This window comes from Gallinula chloropus (genome assembly GCF_964237585.1).
Source record: "Gallinula chloropus genome assembly, chromosome: 22".
NCBI classification, from domain to species: Eukaryota; Metazoa; Chordata; class Aves; order Gruiformes; family Rallidae; genus Gallinula; species Gallinula chloropus.
The window spans coordinates 6,079,637-6,107,166 of NC_140107.1; the positions used below are offsets into that span (position 1 = coordinate 6,079,637).

Here is a 27,530-nt window from a genome sequence, read left to right on the forward strand (position 1 = left end):
GTAAACTGGATTATATAAAAAAAAAAAATAGAACACAGCCCAAAATTTTATTTGCATTTGCAACACCCCTTTGTACTTTCACACTGGTGTAGCTGATTGTGGGAAAGCCATAGGAGGAACCTTTGAGAGGAAAAGCATGAAAGGCTATTTTTTTCCCCTTTTGCTCATATTGCAGTGACTTCTTGGAAGAGAAATATTACCCCAGCAGCCAGCGCCACTCTCCCCGAGCAATATGGGAACTGTGAAGTTATGAAATTGAGGGCACCTTCACTGAGAAATCGATTAGCAAACCGAGAGAGCTTGTGAATTGGATGTCTGGCCATTTTCAGTAATAAATTGTGAAATAGTCCGTGAATAAGTGGTTCACAGAGTTCAGAATTACCCCCTAGGAAATGTTTGAGACCTGGAGATACATTACTGAAGCGAGTGGCGTCCTAATGTTCAGTGCTTCGGCTGTTAAATATGTATGTAATCCCTACAGCGCTTCCCAAAATTAATAGTGCTTTATGGCTGCTCTGGAGCCGGTGTATTTATATCAAGATCCATAGATTCAGCTGATTCAAAAACAAAAGCCTTAATTCCAGAGAAGAAAGCTGAGGCAGAGGCCGTGGAGAGCAGGATTTAACTGAGCTGCACAGGCCAAGTGAAACTCTATAGGCGGGATGTTATCGGTTTGGCTTCATAACTCTGCAAGTGGAGCTCCACGTGCTCTGCCATCACCTCCCTGCCCCGCCCTCAGGCTGAGCAGGCACCTCCTGCCCACCCCTCCCAGAAGGCAGATGAAATGCAGACAGGGCGCACTGGTAGACCAGACCCACCAACCTCCCAGGAGGAACAGCCCAGTTCTGGGTCCTGACCACCCTTGTTGTACCCACCCCAGGCAGGGTGCCCACACTCCACCTAACTGGGTGTTTGGGTAATGGCTAACCAGGACTCCAGACCTTCCCCCTCCCATCACTCCAGGCTGTCCCTGAACAACATGACGGGACTCCAGCAACACAGCTTACTCACCACAGCAGAGCCCTCCCCACCCCACTGGGGAGGACAGTAGCCTTGCAGACACCTTTGATTCAAGCCGCACATTCGCTGCTGTTGATGGCCCATCCTCCCCTTGCCTTCTAGCCTTTGCCTGCTGCCCACCACCTTTTGCCATTTCCATCTGTCCTCTCCATGTTTTTTCCCTCAGGCTCCCCAGTGTCCCTTGACCTCGGTGACTGCCCAAGCCTGATGCTCGCCGAAGGGCTGAGCAGTTTGCTCCCTCATCCTGTATTTAACCCCCAGCCCCTTGCTCGTGGCAGCCAACAGCAGGTCCTGCAGTGCAGAACCTCTGCGTTACTGCTGTGTGGGGCTCACGGTGCAATTTGTCCACCCCCTCCCTTTTATTGTTTCTCAACACTCTTCATTTCCAGAGCATGAAATGGTTATTTTTCTCCCTGAAATCCTACCAAATGGAAAACAGTTGGCTGCTCAGAAGAGACAAAATTAAATTTTGTGGGGTAAACAAGGTTGCTAATTAGCTGATGTGCTGTGCAAAGTTAATTTATTCCCAACATGACACGGTGCCAACCCTGCATGAAAAGCCTGTGCCTCATAGCTCAGGTTGACCAGCAGGGATGGCCCTGCCTCCAGTGGGACCCAGGACCACCGCTGACCTGTAACGGGGATGTTTTCCCTTCCCATGTGCAGGAAGAGCCCTTCGTCATGTTCCGTAAGTCTGACACAGCCCTGTTTGGGAACGACCGCTTTGAGGGGTACTGCATCGATCTCCTGAAGGAGCTGGCCATCATCCTGGGCTTCACCTACGAGATCCGGCTGGTGGAGGACGGGAAATATGGGGCGCAGGATGAGAAGGGGCAGTGGAATGGCATGATCAAGGAACTCATCGACCATGTGAGTGAGGTTCACCTGTGGTGCGGGCAGACAGTGGGTGCTGAGGGGCGGCTGTGCCCGGGTTGTCCCTGAGGCTTTCTGCCTGGGGTGGGCTGGGTACCTAATGCTCACTGGCTTCAGACACCTGCAGAGAGCTCCTAACCCTGCCTGGGTTCTATCTACCTTGCACAGCTTGTCTGAAAAGCCTCTGTGTGTCTGGAACTTCCAAGGATTCCTCTGGAATTCCTGACAATGGCTTGGTGGAGCCACAGAGCCTCCCTGCCGGCTGCTGCCCCGCAGTGGGATGCAGGCTGAGCATGCAGAGAGGAGGGAAGAGGCTCCTCCAAGCCCCAGCTGCATCCTGGCTGCCCTGCACTGGGCTGCTGCTGCTCTTCCCCGACAATCCTGGGCCAGGGCATCGCACTGAGGGGGCTCAGGGACCCCAGACATGTCCCAGATACCGTTCGCCTCAATCCAGATGACGCATCCAGACTGCAAGAGCAGGTGTGCAGGGGACAGTTCAATATATTATTTTTTATAGAGACGCAGCTTGTTTTCTGAAGTCTCCTGGGACACAGAGCTCTCCCTGCCGCAGAGCAGCTGTGCTTTTCCTTCCACGGCCACTTCTAAAAGCCCGTTAAACACCAGTGAAGCTGTCGAGGCAGCTTTACTCTCCCAGCCCCCATAAAGTCACAGAGTCTGAAACCTCGACTCGTAGCCAGAGGTTGTTGGGTTTCCTAATTGGGTGTTTTGCCTTCAGCACATCCTGTGATCCCCAAAGCCCAGTTAGAGAGGTGAGGAGAGCTGGTGGTTTTATGAATCTCCGATTCCAAGGGAAGGTCTCTGGAAGGAAAGATCAGGACAAAATCAGTCCTTGATCTCTGCAGCACAGGCAGCAGTACGAGCAGTCCTAGAGCTGTATCACCGCTCTCTCCTCCTGAATACCCTGCTCGAGCAGTGCAGCTCTTGGACCACCTCTCAAGTTCCTGGCTACATTTTGAAAACGTTGCCTAAGCAGAAAAGAGACAAAAATAACCCCACATACGTAGCAGCTGTGATGCTTTTACACTTCGTGTGAGAAGAATGTATTTTCTGGGTGAGTCACTTCAGTAAATGAGCTTCGCTGTGACCAGAGAACAGAGCATTGTCTGGTGGGGAGACTGCGGAGCTGGGGCTCGGGGATCGAGGTTGTGTGTGAGGATTTGGCTTGTCTGCCCTAAATGACATTGGACAAGTTCCTTCTGTGCAATGCTTCCTCCATCTGTAAAATGCAGATGATGATGATGATTGTGTCCCTCATAGGGACAAAGTGATGCTTAATCAGTTTGTGAAGAGCGCTGTCATCCTTAGATGGCTTGGCTTACCCTGGCGAAGCGGGAAGGGCACGCAAGGACAGCCCTTGGGGGAGCAGGCCGCTGCGTCTCACAGGGGAGCTTGCCACGGGCTTTGCAAACCTGCCTGTGTGGCTTTGCTTCCAGAAAACTCCAAAAACAGATTGCATGGGCTCTTACGCAACGGCCTTGCTCAGTGAGACAAGTGACACTCAGCGGCCCAGCCTTAGAGACTGGTGCTCCGAGTGACGTGTGTGACACAGATCCGACCAGACGCGGAGCACAGGCTGCATCCTCAGCACGGTGCCCCGGGACACGGCTCCTGCGGTCCGCACCCGCTGCTGGGAGCTGAGCCTGAGCCTCTCCCTGCAGAGCATCTGTAGTGCAGGGCTCTGAGGAAGGGATTCGCTCCAGAGTGGGAAATGAGAGAGAGGGAATAGAAGCCTGACTGTCACTTAGTCCAAACTATGTCACTTCCAACGTCCTGTGAGATGTTACAGGGCTCTCAGGAGGCTTTCAGCCATTCCCAAAGCTGTGCCCAGCTAAGAGACAGACCAAGAAGGGGGTAAACATTAAATAACACAAAATTCACGCTCAGCCTGCATTTAAGTATTTCTTGGCTAACTATTTAAAAGTGAATTAACATACAGCACCAGGAAGGGACCAAATCCCCTTTTCTTTCAAGTTCTACTGTAGCAGCAAGTTGGAAGTCCCTTTTCCCTTCCCTTCCCCTCTCCTATTTTCTCTTCTTTTTTTCTTTTCTTTCCTCCTTTCTTCTCTTTTCTTTCTTTCCTTCACGCCTTAGAGTGATTTATAACTATTGCCCAAAGCCCACACGAAGCCATTATTTTCTTTATCTGCATGTCATTGCTTTTTATAGCAGTGTTTATGTAAAGCATTAAAAAGTGAAACTGCAACCAGATGGGTCCTTTCCTCAGCAGCAAAGCGTCTTCAGATCGTGTGGGGAAAGGAACAACTGATTGGCACTGTGCAATGGGCAAGTTCAAACTTATTTCACACCTAGTAGGAAAAGTGTTGGAGACAGCATTCAAACAAAGTTGTAGTGATGCAAACAGGGCTGCCCACACTGTGAGATTGATATCTGGGCTGGCTTTCCTCCATATTCAGTGTCTCATTCTCATATAAAGAATTGGGATCATTCAGGCAGGAACATAAAGCAGGTAGGATTTGGTAAGGTCCATAAGCCAGGCCAGGATGCTGTGTGTCTGACCAGAGCTGTGTGTCTGACCAGAGCCCCCAGGGCTGCCCTGACACCCAGCTCTGGCCTGAGCTGATGTACAATGTCCTGGGCACATGAGAGAGTGCTCTGGAGTGAAATAAGAGGCTAGAGCAGTGACCGCTGTCACTCGGATGGTCTGCAAGCTGTGGGAGCAGTGGATGCTGTGTGCCAGGAATAGCCTAACCTGAGGCTGAAGTTTGGTGAGGAGGTGGTCAAAGCAAGGGGGACCCATCACTTAGGGTGGGCAGCTCGAGAGGAGCTGGGCAGAGGTGCTAGGCAGGGCAGCCTGGGGGGTATAATTACAGTGTTCCAGGGATGATGGTGCCAGCCACACAAAGGTGTAAATCACAGTGCACGTAGGGGAGGACAGGCTGTTTACACAGTGAGCTCTCCTGGCTTGTTTTGGAGTCACACATCACCCTCCATCCCCTGTCCTCTCTGATCCAAACATGCCTGGCCCCAGGCAGTAATGCCTGAGGGTATAATCCTTTGTAAAATTGCTTTGTTTCTAGTTTGGCCTTAAGCATAAACAGGAAAAGCAAGAGCAGTCAGAGCAGCTCACAGCGTGACCCTGTCTTCTTCCAGTAGCAGATCCAGAGTAGGCAGCCTCGTGAGGTTCGATGCAGAAAGCCCTGCCCCAGTGCCTTTCATCTCCTGCTCATCCTTCACACTCCCCTGGTTTGAGGAGTTCAGTCCATTCCTTGGAAAACAGGACTCTTGCCTGATCGCAGGTGGTGGTGTATTGTCAGTCTCCCCCAGAGGAACCTCAATCAGACAGGCCATGGATGCTCAAATCCCCAAACTGGCATTTGGGGAGGTTTGGGGCACCCAGGCAACTCCAAACCCTGCACCCATATGAAACAGGGAACCCAGCAACTGTGGTATCTCCTCGTTTCATCAGGAGTAAACAGTTATCAATGTTTGTTCACAGAAATTATTACCGATACAAGCAAAACTACACCATGCCTTATGGATCAGCCATTCCAGTTTATAAATTCTAATTGTCTGGGAAAATAAAGCCCACAAATTTTCCCTATTGTTTGCAGGCTGAATCATGTAAAATGGGTTGTTCTGGGCATTTTGCACAAGCTTGTTCACGAACAAACCTTGTGTTCTGCTGAGACAGTGCACATCAAATTCCCATTCAATCCAAAACTTCATGTGGGAATAAAAAAGGTATGAAAAATAATAGGGTTTCTAATGGAAATCCCTGCCAGTGGTAACTATAGAGAAGATGTAATATCTGTCCTTAGGGACGATTTATGACAGTTGATTTAACACTTTCACAATAAATGGGCATTTATTGTCAGTAAATTCTGGCAGAAATACATATTGCCCCACATTGCCATTAACGTTCCTGCACTGGTGGATGCTTATTTCAAATGCCCTGAGCTGGGGATTCGTTTGGAAGCCACTGGGCCAGGAATAAGAAAAACCAATTTTGCTGGATGAAGTGTCCTCCATCTCGTTTTCACCCTGCAGAACTCGGCATCAGGGAGGAGATGGAAACAAGCCAAAACAGCTGGCCCCACTTTCCCCTTTTCTGCTCAGCATCGTTAGCTGGGTGGATCCATATTTATCCTATTGAGCGATCCGGGTGAGAGGAGCCCACTGCATTGTGTGGAGGGAGCGCCGAGCTCTCTGCCCGCCTTCATGGGTCTCTCTGGACCTGCCTTCCCCTCCTTGGGCTTGCTCACTGGCCAGTCATTCCTAGGACAGGGCTTGTCTGTAAAAATACATCTGTTCTCATTGGGATCCTACTAGGTGCAATGAATGGAGCTTCCCTATGGAAAAGATTCCAAGAGGCAGAACAGGGCTTTGTGGTCCTCATCCCTCCCCTTCAGCTCACAGCCAGCTTTTCCCTGCCAACATCTGTTCTTAATTCACCACTGATATTAACTACATCCATTGACAAAAGTGATGTCTAAATGAGGGCTGAAATGGTAAGAGCTCCCATTAAGAGCTGGAGTCAGACAATTAACACTGACCCCCTGCGCGTGGTGCACGCGGCGGCAGGCTGAGGCGCGGCTGGGATGCTGCCGGCCATGACCTCACTCTCCTCGAGCATCACTTCTCATGTTGAGTGTTTTCCTGTCCCTGGCCAGCAAGAAGGGAGAGAGCAGCAGCCACAGGGCAGAGCGCTCCCAGACCTGTAACCCCCTTTGTCTCCACACCATGGGCTAGTGAAGACACAGGCTGCATGGGCTGTGCCTGTCTTGTCCCTAGTTCTCAGGGGCGTCTGTCCCTATGGATGGCAGGGTGCTGGCCCTGCCACAGGGAAATACATGAAAAGATGCAGGAAGGTGCAAGAAGATGCAGAAAGATGTGGAAAGATGCTGAAAGATGCAGAAAAGATGCAGGAAGATGCAGGAGCAGTAGGCAGCAGACTCAGGGCAGGGGGGCACAGGGAGTGGGACCAAGCAAAGCAGCGAGGGGAGAAGAGATGGGACCTGAAGCAGAGTGGTGGGAGAGGAAGAGCAGAACAACACCGCAGCCCAGAGCTGGTAGAGGTGGTGGCAAAAGAGCCTGAGGGATGAAAGTGTCGATGCTGCCAGACAGACACCTGAATAACAATTAAATAAGTAAAATATGCACTATTTACCTGTCTCTCAGGCAACACACACATAATTAGTTTATGTAAATACCTAACTCAGATTGGCAAAATAAGCACAGAGGCGGCTTATTTTCTTGAATAAATATTTATCTTGGTGCTTATGCTGTTTGTGGGCTGTGCTGGGGCTGGCCGTCACACACTGCTTTTCCCCAGCCGAGGTCGGATGCTGCAGGATTTCCACAGTGACCATGGCTGTGCAAGAGCTGTTCTGACCCCACATCCCCATGATAACCAAGAATTTGAAGATAAGACTTAAAGGGTTTTCTGATAAGAGCCAAATATCTCTGCAGAGAATACAACCCTCCATCCCCTGAACGCCTGGTGAACTCCCATCAGTTCCACCCAAGTGAAAATGCTGTAATGCTGGGTGAATAAGGAGATCCAAACCCTTCAAGGTGTGTCAGAGAAGTGTCCTGCATTTGGTGTGCAGCCACCTTGGCAAAATTCATCTTTCTGGCCTTAATTCAGCAGAACACTTAAGAACATACCTAAGACTTGGAAGGTGTGCAAGCTCTGGTGAAACAGAAGCGTGTGCTTAAGTGGTTTTGCTGCATAAGGGGCCTTTAAGCCGCTGGCACTTCCTATAATTCCTCATTTTTAATAAAACCCGCCTTACCCCGCGACGGCACAGAAGTGGGGGCTGAGGGAAGGAAGCAGTCAGGGCCTGATAATTGACTTCATGGTTTGTAATGTCAGAGCACGACAAATGAAAGCTTCACCCTTGGTGGGTTTTGATTTAAGAGCCTCTCAGTCAGCAAACCCGCAATTAGAGGCCACCTTCAGCAAAATCTGCATCGATAAAAAGGATATCGAAGCGCAGCCCCGTACTGCTGTTCACAGCCCAGGACCCCACACCAGACTGGGCTCCCAAATACGAGCTCCCTTCTGCCTGTGTGTGACATTTACTGCTGAGGACACGGGGCTGTGATCAAATCACAGGAGCTGCTGAAATGACACAGTAAAATTTTATTTCTGCATTAAAGCGTTTTGATCCTTGGGCATCCATGCAGATTTCTCTCTCCTCATGTTCTGTGGTAAAGCATAAACTCCCAGCTCTTGTTTAGCTTGCTGTATCATCTTGACAAATTTGGCTTGGCATCTCTCAGACAGGCAGTTGCCAGCGAGCACTGACCACAGAACTGCTCATTTTTTCCCCTCTCCTTCAGAAAAAGCCATAGCCAAATCCTTCAATAGCTCCTTCTGTTGAGTCAGGACACCCACACAGAAATGATGGAGGAGCTGAAACGCTGCCATTTCTTTTGCCTTGTGACTCTGGAGACCGAGAAGCCAAAAGTTCTCAAGTCAGCTGTAACATGGGGAGTGCTGCCGAGCCACAAGCCTCCTGGGCATCCTCTGCCAGGACAGTACCATGGACACAGACTCTGCTCCTCTGCTCCTGTGTTTCTGTTTGGAAAGTGAGAAGGGAACCAAGGAGGGCGCAGCTGAAGAACCACATCAGGGGAAAAAAGACATCATTTGTACCCTTGTTACAGAGTTACCAAAACTCTTCTGTTAGGGACCTCTAAAGCTGCATTCTTGGCAGGGGAAACCCTCTCATGCACACACACAGCCATATGGAACGGATAAAGGCTCACAGAGAAACTCTTCCCAAAGAAGACGACCTACAGTAACTCTTCCTAGAGTCCTGTATTTAAAAATACTCCACAAAGTCATCAGTCTGACCTTCCTCCACAACACAGACCAGAGATCACCACCAATTTCTACAGAGAACCCACACTTTCTGTAGGAACAAAGCATGTCCCAGCTAGACAGCTAATACTGATTTAAAGTTTGCAAGTAATGACAAGTTCACTGTATCTCTAGGTAATTATCACTCACGGTTAATTCGGAATTTTAATTTTCAGAAGCAGGTGTGAAATAAATCTTCCACTGTGGGGGGCAGGCGCCTGGCACAGGGGGATGGGCTGCTCAGCTTCAGACGTGTAATTTATGTGCCTGCATATCACAGGAGCCAGCGGTACTGAAAGCGAACGCTGAGGCAGGCGCTGACATTGAGGCAGCCTTGGATGGTTTTGTGGAAGGTTTTAAGGGTCTGAACATGGCTCTTCAGCAACCAAAAGAGGTTGTGTGCCATCGCTCCCTGAGCCCAGCCCAGAAATTATTAAATAAGAGGAACAACAGGAAGAAACGTGATTCATCCAAGAGACCAGGGGGAAGAATATGCTCAGGTGGTGCTGGTCAGGCAGTAGCAGCATGATGAGATGTGAAGACCACTGTTAATTCACAGTGGCTTTGCCTTGGTGGGGCTTGCAGCTGTGCACATGGAAGATGATGGAAGGAGGAGGACCTATGCGAGGTTCTTCCCCATCCCTCCATCCTGGGAAGCTACAGGCTTCCTCACAACCAGCCTTTCAAGTTGCATCATGAAGCTGAGGGAGGGAAAAGAACCTGAACCTTCTATCTCATGCTGCTACAATATGATTTCCTGCACCCTCCCTCTGGAGCGGCCTCCCCCCATGACGTTCTCCTTCCATTGAAAGGAAGGCCAACAAAACCAGATCATCTGAGCACAGTGGGATTTGCACACAGCAAACTCTCTGTGGTGAAGAGTTCTGCAGCAAGGAGCAGGCACAGCGAGGATCACCAGTGGTTTATCCTGTTTTAAGGTATAGTAGTTCTGACCATCCTGGCCTGTCAGAGGGAGCTTGATGTACCTGGGCAAAAGCTGCGGGGACTGGAACATCTGTACTGCATTTCTGAGCTAACACCAACTGAAATCTATACAATGAAAGTCCTAGAGAATAATTAACAAACAGCAGATGACGCTTTAAATCACTGATTTAAATCTGGAGCAGCTCCTAGGGATGGTAAACACATCCACACCACCATCTCCAGAATCTCAGTCAGCGTGTTCTGGAGACCCAGCATCTCTGTTGGGGCTTTGTTTAGGGCATGAAAAGTACTCCTAACAATGGGACGTATTGTAACAGGTGTTCTCATACCTAGAGCACACAGCCCAGACCCTGGAGAAGAGCTAGCAAGCCAAGCACTGCCCAAACATGGTCCCTGTGCCACACAGGGCAGCTCTGATGACAGCTCCACATTTGCCAGCTCCTGGAGCAAGACAACAGCTTTGAAGGGAGGTGCAGCCCCCGCCAGGCACAGAGGACCCAGCCTGCCCCAGGAAGGGGGCAGGAGGTGCAGCCCCATGTGCAAAGGGAAGGGGAACCCCAGGGCTGTGCCTTGGGGAGTTAGCCCAACACTGCAGTGTGACTGCTGGGCTGGGGGGTGTTTTTAAGGGGTGGATGGAAACACCTCCATTTCTAATGCCATCTTTCTCTCTCTCTCTCTCTGTGGTGCACAGAAAGCTGACCTGGCCGTTGCTCCTCTCACCATCACCCACGTTCGGGAGAAAGCAATAGACTTCTCCAAGCCCTTTATGACCTTGGGCGTCAGCATCCTGTACCGGAAGCCCAACGGGACCAACCCCAGCGTGTTCTCCTTCCTCAACCCCCTATCCCCTGACATTTGGATGTACATCCTCCTTGCCTACCTGGGGGTCAGCTGCGTGCTGTTTGTCATAGCCAGGTAAGGGGATGCTGGTGCCACCTCACCCGACTGCCATCACGCCACATCTGCTGCCATGCGACAATGCCCTCCCCGTGCTCAGCCCCACTGTGCTGCCTGGTGTGTTGCAGGGATCCAACCACGCAGTGGGAGTCGTGCCATTAAACCTGGGTCATTAATTAAATTACTTCTGGTCCATTACCCAAAGGCCGGCTGGTCTCTTGGCAAGGGGTTGCTCACAAGTGCCAGACTCCCGTGCTCTGTGTTCCCCTTCGGACCTGGATCTCAGTGTGGTTGTAGAGGTGATACAAACCCCGTGGTGAAAATTAAAGATGAGCTCTCCACAGAGGAAATGTGTTCCCTGCTTTGCTAGCTCCAGCCTGTGTTATACCCTTTGTACTGCTTTACCATGCTAAACGTGCTGGTGTTTGTTGGCTTTGCTAACATAAACCTGTAAGCCTCTTCTGCTGTCCCAGGGCAGGCAGTTCCATCAGTACAAAAGAATCTTAAAATGCTCTTTCTTTTATGATTTTAGGGATTTCTTTGCCTTTCCATTTCATTTGCACCTCCCTGGTATAATGAAGGGCAATTTTCCTGCTCTGCTTCCTTCCCCAGCCATCTCTCACCCACCTCCTCCAGGCAGAAGCCCAACCTCTCCATGTGTCCTGGACACAAAGCTCCCGTGTCCCACTCCATTTTCAGCTCCCATCTCTAAACCCTCCACCAGCAAAGCTCCCACACAACCTTCCCTATAGCAAAAGAAAGGAGAACCCATTGCCACGGATCAGACAATGTGTCTGTTTACAAAATTAATATGCATCCAATTAGCATATTTAAAACCTCTATATTTAAAAGCTGTGGAATTTGCATGTATTTGCATGTGTTATTAATTTCACAGAGTCTTTGATGAGACACACAGGCCAGGGCTGCTCTCAATATGTGATTCCACCTTTTCAACCCAAACCAAAGCACTTCCCTCCCTCCTGCTAGGCAGCCACCCTCCCCACGTGCAGCCCTTGCTGGATGTTGAAATATTCTGCATAAACAGCATGCCCAGGGAAGTTTCCTAAGCAGGAGTGGCTGTTAGGCACTTCTTTCTCATTTCTTTCTGTCCAAGTTATGCCAGTGGTGTCTTCAGAAAGCACCACACCTTGGACCGGGGTCTATGCAGACCCTCTCCCTCCAAAGGCTGCAGTGCTTCCCCGAGCATCCTTCAGCAACCAGCATCTATCTAATCCACTGACATCAGTCAGAGAGTCAAAGTAAAGATTAAATAGGAAACTGCAGCAACCAGAATCCATTAACCCTCCTGTTACAACAAATCTGCAATTTTCAACATCCCCCAGGTCCACAGAGACATTTAGAGATGATTTCCTGAGTTTACTACGTAATATCCTAATTACACATAACAGCAGTTGTCAAAGCAAACGCAGCTCAGCAGACAGCATTCGTGCTCCAAACCATCTGGGATGGAGAAGCAGCTACATCTCCTGATCCTTCCTCAGCAGAGGTGCGGAGTGGAGAGGTTACATGTCAATCCTTGGAGGATGCAGGCAGCCTTCCACAGTCAAGTTCAGATGGAGATACACCCGGTGTATCTTTCCAGAGGTCCTACAGAAGCTGTCCGAGCCTGGACAGCTTTGCAGGCTGCGTGCACAGTGCCTGCTGGGAGCAGAAGCATTGCAGTACAAACAGCGACCCATAAAAACCAACCCCTCAGGTCATTTCAGCAAGTGGGGGCTGTACCACAGAGCTGGTAGCAGTTAGTACCATACTCCGAGGCTGAGAGTGGCGTTGCCATTAACAAGTCACCCCACCTTCCCACCAGCTCTGACTTTGTTCCCTTTGTCCTGCCCCAGGCGAAGCCCCTGGGAAGAGTCAGGGACTCCAGTGGCGCAGGATGAGGTGCTCAGCGGGTTGGCTCTGTGTGGGAAAGGAGCCAGACGCTCTCAGCAGGAAAAGACACTCATCTGGGGAAATGAACCCAGGGTAATTACGAAAAGAAGAAATATTAGGATGACTGATAGAACTCCTTCACTTTATGTCTCTGCCAGCCATGCAGAACAGAACTAGATGGGCTCTGCTGCCATAACATCTTGGGCTCTGATGCCAGAAAGTATTAGGCGGCTTCTGCAGCTTGGAATGACAATTCAAATACAATTTTACATTTATGAGTTTATTTTTCCCCAATTCATATAATGACCAAATCCAGCCCAGTTGTTCAGATCCCCATTTCTTCTGGCTTCCCATTCTTTCAAAGAACACCAATACTCGGTGCAATTAAGGTTCTGCAGGACTGATCTCTTAACCCACGGAGATGAAAAGCAAGAGATTTCATAGGGAAAATATTTACTGCTTTCAGGAGTAATGGAAACAATGTCTGCTTTTGACCCCAGCAAGGCCTCTGAAATTCAGTTCTCTGGAGAAAACCACAGTCAAAATAGCAAAGCTTTAATCCAGAGACATGTGTCTTCTGAACTAGGCACCAGAGTCCTCTGCCGACGGTACAATCATAGGTCAATGCCACTTAAAGCCAACTTAGGGACTATTAAAGGCAGGCAAAGGATGTATTTGATCCAGCTCCCCTTTTAATCAGTCTTTCTTAGTTACTGATGGAGCCTCTGCTCCTAACCACCCTGGCCCCCAAAGAGCAATAAACACCAGTAATTTATAAGGCTTTGTGGGGGTAATTTGTCTGGTAACTCCGGTGTGAGGTTGCGAGTGGGCTGGGCAGCTGGCTGATTTGAACTGTCACCCATCCTCAGCCTCAACAAGGCCTTTGAATTACAGCTAATCACTTGCGGGTGCACAACGGGGCGGGCGGGTTTAATATTCATCATAATTATAACAAGGGCTGGGACATCCCTATAAAATTTCTCTGGAGATGCAATTTAGACTCAAAAGTATTTTGCGTTAGATCTTTAAACCTTTGAAATGCTCCCGTTTCCCTGCCAAAAAGGCCAAGATGGGACAAGAAAATAATCACAGCTTCTGATGAAATATTTCTCAGATCCCGTTCTGCACCTGAGGAAGAGGGAAGCCAAGCCAGCCCATGGCAAATCCTGAGCAGCCCCCCATTTATTATGGCTCAAGCTCTATGGGGGTCAACGAGCTCCGCTCGCTTCTTCCTTCATTACCCCTCTGTTTCCGCTAATGGTCCCACTCGCTTTTCAAGCACCGCAGACTGTGGCTGCTTTGCAGTTTTCTGAATATTTCTCTGTAATTCGAGCAGCACCAGTAGGTTTTCACTCAGAGACCTTGAAGTTCTTCAATGTGTCATCTTGTCAGGCTCATTTGATCTTACCAATTCCCTTTCCTTTTCATATTTTTTCATTGGCAGCCCAAGAAAGTTTTCATCTAATTCTTGAACTCTGACTTTATTCGACAGAAAGGGCTTAGGCTCCATCCTTTCTACACCTCTGGCATACATCTACTGCAAGTTTAAAGGAAGAGGCAGCATGTAAAGCCTGGTCTGAATGCAGCCTGATTCTTGTTTTCTGACTTGCTCTTAAGAAAGCAGAGAGAGGTGGGCAGTATAAACAGCTCAGCTGCATTCCGGATGAATGAGCAGAATTGTGGAAAACAGAAACAAAAAGTGGGACAGATGTACCCAGGACAAACTTTTTTAAAACCACAAGTCCTGTGCATTGCACTGAGTCCATGCCCCAAAACGTGGGGTCTTCCCTCACGGACAACCTCCTGCACATCACCCCCCTCTGTTCACATGCCTGGGAACTGTGGCACTGAATGTCCCCACATGTCGGTCTCTGAGGGGAGTCTCACAGCATGACTCCACCAAACCCAGACACAGTGGGGCAGGTGTTTGCCAAGGGGAGCGTTTTGTGCTGAGGGACACCTGGGAGAGAGCTGCAGCTCTTATCTCCAAACACACCCAACTGTCAGACTGAGGAAACCCAGAAAATAAAGCAACAAACCATCTCCTCGGGTAGCAGTGCGGCTACAGAGATTAGAGAGAGGAATATCTTAGAGAGAATTACAGAGAGGAATATCTTCTAATACAAACTGGGGGTTGGGCTTTGAGAAAGGGCTGCTGTGAAGCTACAGGGATTTCAGAAGGAAGCGGAGATGCTAATTAATGCTTGGTTCAAAAGCAATTATACCAATTATGTTTTTAATTTAATCTCTGCAAAATTTGGGACTCTTTAGAAAATGTAAATAAACAGCTCTAAAAATATTAGCATCTCCCCTGTTGAGCAGCCTCCCCAGATCCTGGCTGAAAGAGCTGCATTCCCAGCGGTGCTCGCGGGGGAGTCCCCTGAAATACTGTGGCTTTTTGCCTCAGCAACCACGGCAGCATCTCTCCTCCATCAATCTAGAAACACCTCCTTTCCCCACAATTCAGAACTGCTGCATGCTAGAGGTCGTATATCTGCACCACATCCCATCCCATTGTCACGTGCTCCAGTTGTTGTGTGATGTAGCATTGCAGAGATGATCCGAAGTGACCGAAGGCTTTGGGGAAGCAACCTGAGATACCTCAGGACCTGGTTTCCAGGGTCTCCTTGCTGTCAGCCATGCGTGACGTGGGGTTTAGAGCCATGCCGGTCGCTTCGGAAAATCTTGGCTGAATTTGTCTTGTTCTTTGACAAGCTGCACAACCACAGGGGTCAGCAGGCCCTGCACAGCAGCATGAGATGTATTAAGGCTCCTTTTTTTCCTGTTCCTTTAGGGTCTTGTCATGCCACATCCCGACTAACGAGCTCTCGCTTTCCATGTGCTGCCGTAGGTTCAGCCCATACGAGTGGTACGATGCTCATCCCTGCAACCCAGGATCAGACATCGTGGAGAATAACTTCACCCTATTGAACAGCTTCTGGTTTGGGATGGGAGCATTGATGCAGCAAGGTACGGTGGTGCCTCCCCACTCACACACCCTCCTGCTGGTTCTCCAGCCCAGGCTCTTTTGTCGTGGCTTTTGAAATTTAAATTTTGTTTGCAACAGGTACAAGAGAAACTCTCTGAACTGGCACAGAGGTGCTCATCAGCACCAGCTCCCCATTCAAAAGTGGGGAGGTGTGGGAGAGGGGAGGCAGCTCTCCTCTGACACCTCCTGGGAGCCACTGTGCTGGGAAGCACTTGGCTGCTCCCCATGGAGATGTGTCCGGGAGCCGGTCCCTGAGGAGCTGCGTGCAAGGCAGGCAGCCACTGGCTGGGGCCAAGGCCAGCAAAGGGCTAACGAGACAATAATCTCACTAGGGGAACTGGCTGCCATCTGCAGCTCAGGAGAGCTCCTGGCGACTGTGTTTGTTGTTATTCTCTCTCTTTGAACTCCATCTCCACCCAGAGCCCACTGAGCCGTGTCGGTTCCACTGCACCGCAGGGATGGAGAAACTGAGGGGGCTGTGTGCCAGGGCTGAGCCCTGTCTGGGGCACCAGGAAAAGGTCCAAGGCTTTCATGCCAAGCCGCCATCCACTTTCTTTGGTCAGAGCAGGCTGGAGCATCTCTTCTTTTTTTTTTAAACACCTGCTTCTATTTGCATTTTCCACCTTCTGCAGGTCAAAGCCCCCATCCCAGCAGCTCACCCCAGAGCTCTGGGGCAGCCCCATGGTTGGCATGGGAAGGCAGAGCCCCAGAGCTGCAGCTGGCAGCCAGCACCCACGTGCCATGACATAACACTAATTACTATTAATGAAGCGCGCACGCTCTGGCAGGTGTCAGAAGGAGCAGCTCCCAAGTCTGCTGTCTGGAAACACGCAGCTAGATGATGGAGTGGTGACGTGTTCACACGTGTGCTGCTGCTGCTGTGCGCACAGAGGAGCACCCACCCTGTGCCCTGAGGAGTAGCTCTGCCTTGGTCTCCCCAAGCTGTTCCGTTCACCAGGCTCAGCAGCATCCCACAGATTCTGCACATTCCTGCTCATTCAAACCATTTCATTTCAGGATCTCTGTCCTGGCTCGTTCTGTTTCAAACCAAGTTTTACACAACACAGCGGGCATCGTGCCTACTGGTCCCTCTCCATTTTCATCCTCATCTGGTCATTCTGCACATTGTGAAATGGCCTGAAAGTCCCTCTGGCACGAGGAAAGGCTGCTGGGGCAGAGAGGATGGCAAGGGGCTGCTCCAGGCAGCTCTGCCTGGCAGCCGTTGCGTGCAGAACAGCATTTTCAGTGTTACTGGTGTTAAATACGGCGACAGGGACCTTAGAAATGGGATGTGGATGGGATTACATTCATATATGTGGATGGAAGAAAGCAAATGGAATCTGCGTAGATGGAATGAATAGAGTAAATCCGTTAGAAAGAGGGCAGAGGAGAGCTCAGGAGCAGCTCTGAGTAAGGAAGGAAATTCAGCTGTGATCTAATTGCAGAAAATCCGGGAATAGAAATAAATGGGAAACGTCAGGCGTTTGTCACATTTTAATTTACCATCTCTCAGTCGTCATACCCAAAGAGGGAAAGAACCAGGGCACTGGCTCAGTGGCATGCACAGTGCTACTGCTCCCTGCTCCTCCTGCTGCCGCAGCGTGTACCAGGGGTTCTGGCCAGATCCTGGCCACCCTCACAGCAACAGTTCCCAGCAAGGCAGCTAGGCAGGATGAATCATCCCCTTATCAGATGCTGATAAATGAAAAGAGCTGTATTCTTTTTAACTCTATTCTGCATCTAAGAAGAAAAAATATTTCAAAGCCAGGCTGATGTCACACCGGCCAATGCATCAAAAGGCAAGAGCTGGAATGGGGAAGAAGCAGGATCTTGAGGAGAACCAAAGCAACCCTCAATACCCAAAGCTCCTCTGCTTCCTGGAGCCTCCGTGCCACACTCAGATAGGAGAAAAGCTACACACTCCACACTACGCTTTGATGCTCCACTGCTTAAAATTGCTTTGCGAAGCCCAACCTTTGTTGCAAATTCCAGGTTGGATATATCCTCTGAACGCTGCTTTTTCAAACCCAAAGCTCCTTCCTGGCTTTAAAAGGTGTCTTGGGCAATTACAAAAATAGCACAACCCATTTAGTCCTTCATGTCTGCTCAATAAAAGTCATTCCAGACCTGCTACACCTTTTATGCCGTAACATCTCCTGCTTCCCTACTTCTAACCAGCATTCAAAGAACCGGACCCTGATAGTTCATTTCTCTCCCTGTTTGATTTTTTTTTTCCCAAACCTTGTGTATTTGAACACACTCCCTAGAGTGAGTCCTTTGAAAAGTAATCCTTATAAAAGCAAAGCACTTTTTAAATGGAAGAACAAAACACTCATAAAAGTTCATAAACGGCTTGCTATTTAAATCTCATAAAAGCAGCCTACTTAATTACTTCAGTTTGAATGTTTCCTGTAAACCGGGCACCGTACCCAAGGTCAGCAATGAAGGGAGAGGGTTTCTCTGCAGATGCTACAAAAAACCCACTGACTTCCTCTCATGCAAGATGTTTGGGTAGTCTGCCTCAAAACCAGTTGGCTTTAATCACGTAGCTCTTAGCTTCAACAGCAAAACCTAATTGATTATGTAGATAGATATGTATATAATGCAAATATGTATATATAAACCGAGTCCTTTCTCTCTGTTCCCTCCTCCCTGCTCTCTCACCCCAGGCTCTGAGCTGATGCCCAAAGCACTGTCTACACGGATCATCGGTGGCATATGGTGGTTCTTCACCCTAATTATCATCTCGTCCTACACGGCCAACCTTGCCGCCTTCCTGACGGTGGAGAGGATGGAATCCCCCATCGACTCGGCAGATGACTTGGCAAAGCAGACAAAAATAGAGTATGGAGCAGTGAAGGATGGAGCTACAATGACCTTCTTCAAGGTGAGCTCAGGCAAAGGCTTTCAACCATCCAGGCAGATGCAATGCTCGCAGGCCAATGGGAGCCAGAACAAAGAACCAAAGACAAAAAAGCCTCCCGAGCCACCTCTGCTTCTCCCGATGGGCAGGTTGTTTCAGTCTCGCATCCTTGTCCAGACTTTGACCCCTGTCAGTTTAGCTTACTTAGATTCCCATCAGGGCTGATTTCCAGTCTCCCTGTTGCTAATTGAAGTCACAATTACAAAATTACATTGATTTTACAGCTTTGGAGACTGAACCCACTATTAGCTCAGGCACCCTAAAATGAAGCACATGTTAGGCAGGGCAGGTGTGTCTTACACCAAAGTCCTGCAGAAACATCTTGTGCTCCCTAAAGTGTCTTCCCATCCCACCCACTGCATCCCATCCTTCCTCCGCAGAGCCCTTCAGGCTGACCCAGCCTCGAGAAGGGAACAAATAAAACCAAAACCTGGACAAACACAGCAAAGTGTCCTCCCTGACCGGTATTTCTTACAGCTGAAACACCTTTCTCATCCTTCAGGTATTCACATTAATGTAATCAAGCTTATTAACCTCTGAAACCCGGTGCAAGGTAACACCACCAATGCATTGGAATCCAATTGCAGAATCAAATCAGGATCTTTGGTTTAAAGCACAATTAATTTCAAACATTAGTGCTGCAGAGCAGGGGCCAGGAGCATTCAGATCTCAATGTTGCCTCAAAAATGGAAAGAAATGGAGAGACCTTTAAGAGCACAGCTAGCCTCAAACACACTTTAAAACAAAGAGTGAGAGAATAGAGAAATAGAAATGAGAGGTGATGGATCTAAGGAATCATCACCCTGACTAGGAGATGAATTTAAATTTAATGATGACCTTGAAGCCCCCTTTCAAGGGAAGGTTTGGAGTTCCCTACACAGGTGGTGTGGGACCCCAGCCAGCTCCTGGGAGCTCTGATCAGAGCTCAGGCTCCCACAGCGGGTGTGAGGCTCAGGCAGCAGCACCTCACTGGTGCCAGTGCTCTCATGGGCACTGCATCAGCTGTGACGGGAGTGCTGGCAGGTCAGAGCATTTGGCTGCAGGATGGTGCTGCTTTCACCCACCCCTCTTGTTCCTTCTGCCCTCGGTCACCCCAATTCAGAAGGAAATATACGGGCCAACGAGCAACAAGAGCACCTCATGCTTTAAAACACAGGTTGTGACTGCAACAATCTGAAGAGTCACAGTGTCCAGGCAGCTAGACTGGGCCGTCAGCAGTTTAATTGCCAAGACTCATTAAAGGAAGAGAATGCACTGAATTTTAAGAACAAGAAACAGCAGCATTCTTCTGCAACTTTCTCTTGGCTATGGCTTGGCCACTTTCCGAATCTCTGCGCTTACTTTGATGTGCAGCAACACAGGTTGGTAAAGAAACATGGAGGATTTAATTTGACCCTTTAATTAATTCTGAGAAATTCAAACGTTGCACAGACTAGCAGGTTGCTGTGGGTTAGTTTGTTTTCCACAGCAGAGTTGGTGCCTGCAGCTTTGTCTTTGGCATGGTCAGATGCATCGCCTTACCTTCCAAAAGCAATAGAAACCTGGACCAGCTCTCCGGAAATACAGACTTTTACTGCTGTGTTTTAACTACTCTTTCCAGTAAGAGGTTTTATATGGGAGTAAAAGGAAACAGCCTTTTTAAATAATCAAGGGCACGGTATCTTTATTCTTTCCTATCATCCATCAGAATAATTCTTAAAAAAGAAATAATAAAGGGGGTGTGTTTCCCTTTTGCTTTTTTATTATTGTTGTTTGGAGATGAATTCTTAGGGATGTCCCTTCTGACCAGTGTTTCAATTCCTGGAGCGGTGCGAGCACTCACGGGATGCCGCGTTTGCTGGTCCATCGTGTACAGAGCGCAGGAGAGACAGAACTTCTCCCACCCCTCTGCGAGGTCTTTGTCAAACAACCAGGCAGATCCCGTGGCAGCTTCAGTACAGCTGCTCTGCTGAGGACACCTTCACGGGGTCAGCTGCTGAGCATGGAGTTCAGGGGACAAAGCAATGGGCCCCTCCAGTGTCTGCTGAGGATCTGCGCTCCCTCCGGACAAGGCTTCACACCATCCCTGCTCTGCTAAAAGGGGGCTACTCAGAGAGAGATGGCTGCTCTGTGGCTGCTGCTGTTGAAAAGCTCCTGGGGTTCTGGTGGTCCAGCACTCCTGCAGCTTATGGAACCGACTATTGATGCTGGGACAGAAGGCTGGTGGTGGCATCCTGACCGGAATCCTCCTGCACACGTTTTGTGGATTATCCACTGGGACTCAGCCCGCATCACTGCCTTGCTCCCTGTAGGACTGTTCCCCAAAGTCATTCCCCCCACATCTCACTTCTCCATGTTAAAGAAACCACAAACCACATACACTGACCCCTTGTCATCACAACCTGGAGCAAGAAGAAACAGGAAGAGGAGGAAGGCAAACACCTTGCACACTGCTCCCTGAGATAGTTCCCAAAGCGCTAACCAGTTCTCTGCCTGCACTCAGGCTGAGCCAGGGTTCCTGCAGAGCTCTCAGCATTAGCGCCCTGCTGAACCAAGCCCAAACACCACTCTGGGGCAGACCCACTGTGAGCAACCTTGCTCACACAAAGGTTTTCCCTGTCCAGCTGAGCCAACCAGCTACAGCAAATGGGAGGCAGAAGGGAGAGTTTCACCATTTGTACCAGGAGATTTCGACTTCATGAAAAGAACTTTTGAGAGGCTATTTATTCCCCAGCAATGCAGATTGAGTTACAGGAATAAACACAGATCAATTAATTTCAGAAAAGCATCAAGCATTCACTATAAATCATGCCAGAAACCCTCCACACCCTGCAAAGGATGCTGTCTCTCCCTGAACAAATGCTGGGTTTGATGTGCAGCGTGGAGTATGAGCGTGAGAGCCTGTGTATGTGTGTACGTATATATTCACTTGTACAGAAATGTTAAATCCTCAAGAGTAAGTATCTTCAGTTGGCAAAAATCAATTTATTTTTTCATACAAGCTGGAATTGAAAATCTTAAGCCTGAAAGTTACTTTCTTGCCAATTCCACTGATAAAAAAGCATATATGTCTTGGCAAGATGCCTCGCAGTGGCTCCTCTAAACTATTCCATTAATTTATTTGGGTGACTGGTCTTGAAGCATTGGTTATTAAAGGCAGCTTCTGAGCTGTGACTCTAAAGAATGAATTTAAAAGCGTTCTTAGTGTCGTTGCAATTGCTGCATTCAGAGGGGCTGGTACTCAGCTTTTCATACATGCATCTCATTTAGTGACGTGGGGGTTTATTAAGATGCAGAGGACAACAGACCAGATTCTGATCTTATTTATCCCAAGACAAGGAGAAGCTCCACTCACTGGAATCGGTGGGTGAGGTGTAAGCAGGAAGGAGAGCCCATCACTCCGGTGGGAACCCTGCCTGCAGGGATCAGCAGCGTTAAACCACCGCCGTTGTTTATTACCAATAATCTCCATCATTTCAAATGCTCAGGAGTTCATGACTCTGGAATTTCTCTGCCAGGAAGGAGGCAGTGTCAGGCCATTTATCTTAATGCTTCAGACCAACCAAGCAGTTCCTCCTCTTCTGCCTTTGGCAGCAAAGTTGTCATTGCAGGGGACCTGGGGACCCTGCTGAAGATGTGGGGGCACCAGGGGGACGGGGGGTGTCTCCTCTCTGCTGCCACAAACTCCCATTTCTTTTATGCAGCCCACAAAAGAAAGAAATGATTCTCTATAGAAGAAACTTGCTCCTGGCCACAGCACTGGAAATACCAGTTCAAAGCAGTAACTAACCCCAGTAAGGATTAGCTTAAGGTAAATTATGCTGTAAAATCAGAGGTCCAGCAACACAAAAGGTCCACCAAATAAAAGCCCAGCCAACTAAACACAACTTACATGGATTCTTTACTGACTACTGAACTACTACTAATGAATTATTGTGCCCAATGAAGATGGTTTTGCTGATTTGAAAGGTATGTTCTCAGGTAATGTCACCCAAATTCCCATAACTAAGCAACCACCTTTGCTGCATGGCTGAAGTATTCCATGAGGAGGAGAGGGAGGAAGGAAGAACTTTTCCCCTAATAGGAAAAAACACGTGGTAGTTGAATGAGGGGTGAGCTGGGGCACTGTACGCTCCCCACTGCACTTGCTCCTGCAATTTTTGATTGATGACCGCTCTCACAATGACTGACAATTGCTTCTAGATTGGACTTTTAACAAATAGCCAGGTCTATCAAACTGCTAGTGCTGTGCTGAGAATCACAGTTGGGGAATTTTCCCTCGGAAAAGGATGTTCTTATCTCTAAGTTAAAGAAACTAATAGGAAATAAATTCCCAGTGAGATTTGAGACTACAGCTTGAGTTTGCCTTGAGCTGAGACATGTGCAGAGCTGAGGGAGCCAGCACAGCTCAGCTCTGGGGGAGATGAGGCCACCGCTGCCACCACCGGTGTGTTAAGGGGGACAGCCCTGCCCTGGGTTGCCCAGTCTTTGTTTCAGCTGTTTCATGAGGCTTAGGCAAGCAGCAACATGTAGCTCTCATCCCAGCAAACCCTCTCCCAGGTGGGCTCCAGCAGAGAGAGTGCCCATGCTGCCACGGGAGCCCCCATCCCCATGCCCTCCACCCAGGATGCCTGGAGGGGGCTCAAAGCAGCGCAGCCGGGATAGGGAAAGCTGGGCTCCTCCTGGCATTTCCAAACACAATTAAGTCCTTTCAGCTGGTCAGAAGCACTGATTTAGGATGAGAAAAGTGGTTTTTTCTCTTCCAGGGAGCCCTGTCTCGTGTAATTTAAGTTGCCTGAAGAGCTACAATGCCTCATGCAAGTCCTATTAGCTTCACTAAATGCAGCCTATTGATTTTTTGCCAGTTTATTCTGCTCTATGCTTTAAACTGGGAGAACACTGATGTTGTTTAAGAGCTCTGTGTCAACACCCAAGGAGCATTAAATGCAGGAAGAGAAGGAGAGAAAGGGAAAGCCAGTGAACCCAGAGGCCTCTGATGTGAACTATATAAATGTTAAACAAGTCGTTATCAGCAAGCTGAGTATGTGATTCATTTCAATTATGCATTGTAATGCACAGATATTTAATAATCCTTTTGGAGGCTACAGTTCTGGCTGTTCTTTGAGGTTTGATAGACGCCACAAATCTACCTTGCAGGCACTGGCCCAGATTTTCAAGTGAGGGAGATTATCCTGCCTCTTAAATGAAGTTTGCTCTGGCACATCCACTACTGCATGTTCATCAAGTGGATTATAACAAGCAAAGAGCTTTAACTGCGAAGAAATGAGTCCGTGGGTATTTCAGTCAGGAGAATGAGCCCACCGGGTTAAAGACAGAGGAAGAGCCTTTGTCATCACGCTACGGTAACCAGCTTTGGGGTGTTGAGCTTTCAACTGTTGTTAAATGTGCTGAATAAAAAGAAGGTGGACAGGCAAAGCATTTGAAATGTAAAACCTCAGGAGCTAATTTCCCGTTATTTGTAGTGGTTTTATCAGAAGAACCTGTGCTGGCACACTTTGGGTGATGCTGAAAAGTTGAGGGGGAGATGCAATAGCAGCAGTTGGGATGGGCTGGGGCTCCATCTCCTGCTTTCTCATAGAAGGACAGACTCAGAAACAGAGACACTAGACAGCTAAACCAGAAAGCAGCCTCCATCCCTATAACTCCTCATGCTGCCAATGGTGAGCAGTTACCCTCATTCAAGATAAAGCACTTACCAGCTCCGTCAATTTACCAGCTGGCTTCAGGCTCTTGCTACGCAGTGTCATAGAGAAGGAGCTTTTGGCTGACTAAGCTGCCTCTTATAAAATAAGAGGGAAGAAAGAAACCAAGGAAAAACAAGAAATTAGGCAGAAAAAGAGTGGCACATAAGGAGCAGGCGGCAGCATAGACATGAGCCTCAGTATCCAAGTGCTTTTCCAGACCTCAGCTGTATGGATGAAGCTTGGCTGGTGAGGAAGGTGATGGGCCTTTCCTGGGGAGCCTTTCCAGGCTGAAGCCAGCTATGTCTTTTATGACAACCTACATAGAGACAATTCAGAAGGTGGTTGCAGATAAATGGTATGTTTCAAATGTTATGGAAAGACATAAAATAACCATATTTCTTCTCACTCAACATATTTTCCAGGCGAAGAAGAAAGACATTCACATGAATAGCAAGCTAGAAAACATATTCCTCCTTTCTTAACAGAATGCCTGCTGATAGTGAAAGAATATCCATGTTTATTTTTAGCCTTAAGACAATCTTCTGGAATGTTTCTATGCCTTTGTTTATGTGGATATGTTAAATTTGTTTGGCAGTTGCACATATCTCAGAGGAGACATGTTTCCTTGCAATGCTCGAGGAAAGACAAAAATATAATAGTGTGTGTGAAAGACAAAAACATGCCCTCTGAAATGCTCTCTGTCTTCTCTCATTGTGCAGAAATATTCAGGATAAACAAAATTCCAGTTAGGAAATTAATCCATTTAAACAGATATACTGATAGCCTGTCACACTAGCAAGTGCTGCAGGGCATCAAGGCAGGGTCTTGCTGCACCTCTGTTAGGTCCCACCTACGGGATGAGGTCTCTGGAGCAGTGAGTGACTGTGGAGTGTCTGCACAACATGATGTGTGCTGGGGGTTGTGGCTGGTTAGGGCAGCACCAAGCCAAGCAACGCTGGGCAGTGAAAGGAGAGGGATTTAAGGCAAGGTCGCACTGGTAAAAGTTCCATTATGTGATCTGTTCTCAAGCTGGTGGTGTCATTGACTGTGAAGATGTGAGGTTTCGGCAAATAAAAAGACTAATTCTTATTTTGGGGGTGGGGCGTGTGGTTTTTCCAGAAATCCAAGATTTCCACGTTTGAAAAAATGTGGGCTTTCATGAGCAGCAAACCCACCGCCCTCGTTAAAAACAACGAGGAAGGAATCCAGCGGACCCTGACCGCCGATTACGCCCTGCTGATGGAGTCAACCACCATCGAATACATCACCCAGAGGAACTGCAACCTGACTCAGATCGGGGGGCTCATCGATTCCAAAGGCTACGGGATTGGGACTCCCATGGGTAAGCCACAGCGGTGGGATTTCTGTAGGTACCCGGGGAGGGGAACTACCTACCACAAACAGGTGGGACCGAGTGTCCACCCCAAAAGCCCATTTCCAAATCCCAAAGCTTACGCTGTGTGCCTGTTGAGGTTGGCTTCACACAGACACATTCCCTGCTTTGAGTGATTTTTTTTTTGTCCTACTTTTCCTCTGTGAGTAATGGTGTTCCCTCTCCCCAGGGTCACCGTACAGGGACAAGATCACCATTGCCATCCTCCAGCTCCAGGAGGAGGACAAACTTCATGTAATGAAGGAGAAGTGGTGGCGAGGGAACGGCTGTCCCGAGGATGAGAACAAGGAAGCCAGCGCTCTGGGCATCCAAAACATCGGTGGGATTTTCATCGTTCTGGCAGCAGGCTTGGTGCTGTCTGTCTTCGTGGCCATGGTGGAATTCATCTACAAGCTACGCAAAACGGCAGAGCGTGAGCAGGTACTGATTTCCTCTATCTCCCTGCATCACCACTAGCCCAGACGTTGAGGACTTTGCACACTGGCCCCAGAGACAGGCAGGGAGATGGGCAGAGGGATTCAGCCCTGCTCCTATTGCCTGGAGGTCTGAGTGCCTGCAGCCCAAGGGATGAAATGCAGCATCCCCAAAATGCCACCCCCTACAGTTCATTGCTCTGTTCCGCTCAGACACCCTCAGGTCGGGGGAAAACCACATCTACACTGATCTGGGTCCTCTGCTGCTGCAGTATCTAGACTAGGAAACAATTGTAGGGTAACTTTGAGCAAGCTGTCACATAAGTCATGAAAATATGGACAGAGGTCCCTGGGAGGGACCTTTCTGAACTGTCACATCCACTCACCACTATCACATGCATTCGTGTAGCATATTCCAGGCATAATGCATACAGACATCAAGTCTCCATCTCCTCTCCCTGCTCCTGTTCAGAGAGCCTCAAGAAACTCGTCAGGGTCCATCAGGAAGCCTCATTCTATACTATCAACTTCTCACAACACCAATACAAACGGCCCATCCCACCCACAGAGGCTGATTAGTGCTCATAAAACAAGAGAACTGCTTTTATGCCTTACCCTTATCCTTGTGTGTCACGGTACAGTGAGTGGAAAGTGCATTTGCGTGCATGACCAGAAATCAAAGCAAGCTGCCCATGTGATGGACTAGATAGATGGAGGAACACTGCTCACTAGCAAGCCCAGCAGGATTCGATAGCCCTCTGACCCCCAGCAGATAAATCTACCAGACCCCCAGCAGGGATGACACAAAGCACCAGCACTCCAACAGCCGCCTTATAGCTCTGCCTTTTGCAGGATTTAGTCAAAAGGCACAATTCTTGCCAGAGGAGAGAGGGGTCAGCCAGACGCCCCTGCATCACCGGAATCCCACTGGGCACAGCTGATGCCTTAAATGCAGCTGAAACCTCGTGCTCGCCCTCCTCAGAGCCTAGTTTCAGCATCCTCCTCCTCACAGAGAGGTTAGCAGAACCTTTTGCCAGGGGTAACAGTACTTTTTGTCCCTGCTCTCCCCAGCGCTCCTTCTGCAGCGCCATGGCCGATGAGATCCGGCTGTCACTCACCTGCCAGCGACGGGTCAAACACAAGCCCCAGCCACCCGTCATGGTGAAGACGGACGCCGTGATCAACATGCACACGTTCAACGACCGACGGCTGCCAGGGAAGGACAACATGACCTGCAACACTGGGTTGACACCTGTGTTTCCCTAGGGAATGGGAACAGGGGGGAGGGTGGCGGGAGGGAAGGAACTACAGCAGACAAGGCTGGATGCGCTCTTAACTAGGGAAGAAAGGATTAAAAAACAAGGAGAAAAAAAACAGAAAAAAAAAATATAAGCCTGGTTTGGTTCATTTCAAGAACAAGGCCTTTACAACACAGCTGCATCGATCACCGGCACAGAAGCAAAAACTTCAAAGCACGGACTGTAACACGGGTCTTGGGGCTTTTCTGGTTTTGGTTTTGTTATTTTTCGTTCCTTTATTATTTTTTTTAAAACGCTTCGATCCTACAGGCCTCATGGAGTCCAACCACACTACCATCCAGGAGTCTGATGTTTACATACCGATAACACACGGAGGCGCAACAGAATTGAG

The 27,530-nt window shown here is 48.9% G+C and overlaps 1 protein-coding gene across 1 annotated transcript in view; it reads left to right on the forward strand.

Annotated features, from left to right (window-relative positions):
• Positions 1–27,146, forward strand: part of GRIK3 (glutamate ionotropic receptor kainate type subunit 3) — a gene marked incomplete at both ends in the record, with an annotated part of 113,288 nt that extends 86,142 nt beyond the window's left edge. The window contains 7 exons of the mRNA XM_084274322.1: positions 1,687–1,890; positions 10,380–10,603; positions 15,330–15,448; positions 18,137–18,354; positions 25,194–25,416; positions 25,637–25,887; positions 26,952–27,146. Coding sequence (XP_084130448.1) covers positions 1,687–1,890; positions 10,380–10,603; positions 15,330–15,448; positions 18,137–18,354; positions 25,194–25,416; positions 25,637–25,887; positions 26,952–27,146 — 1,434 coding nt within the window. The remainder of the gene's footprint in view (positions 1–1,686; positions 1,891–10,379; positions 10,604–15,329; positions 15,449–18,136; positions 18,355–25,193; positions 25,417–25,636; positions 25,888–26,951) is intronic.
• Positions 27,147–27,530: the final 384 nt, after the last annotated feature.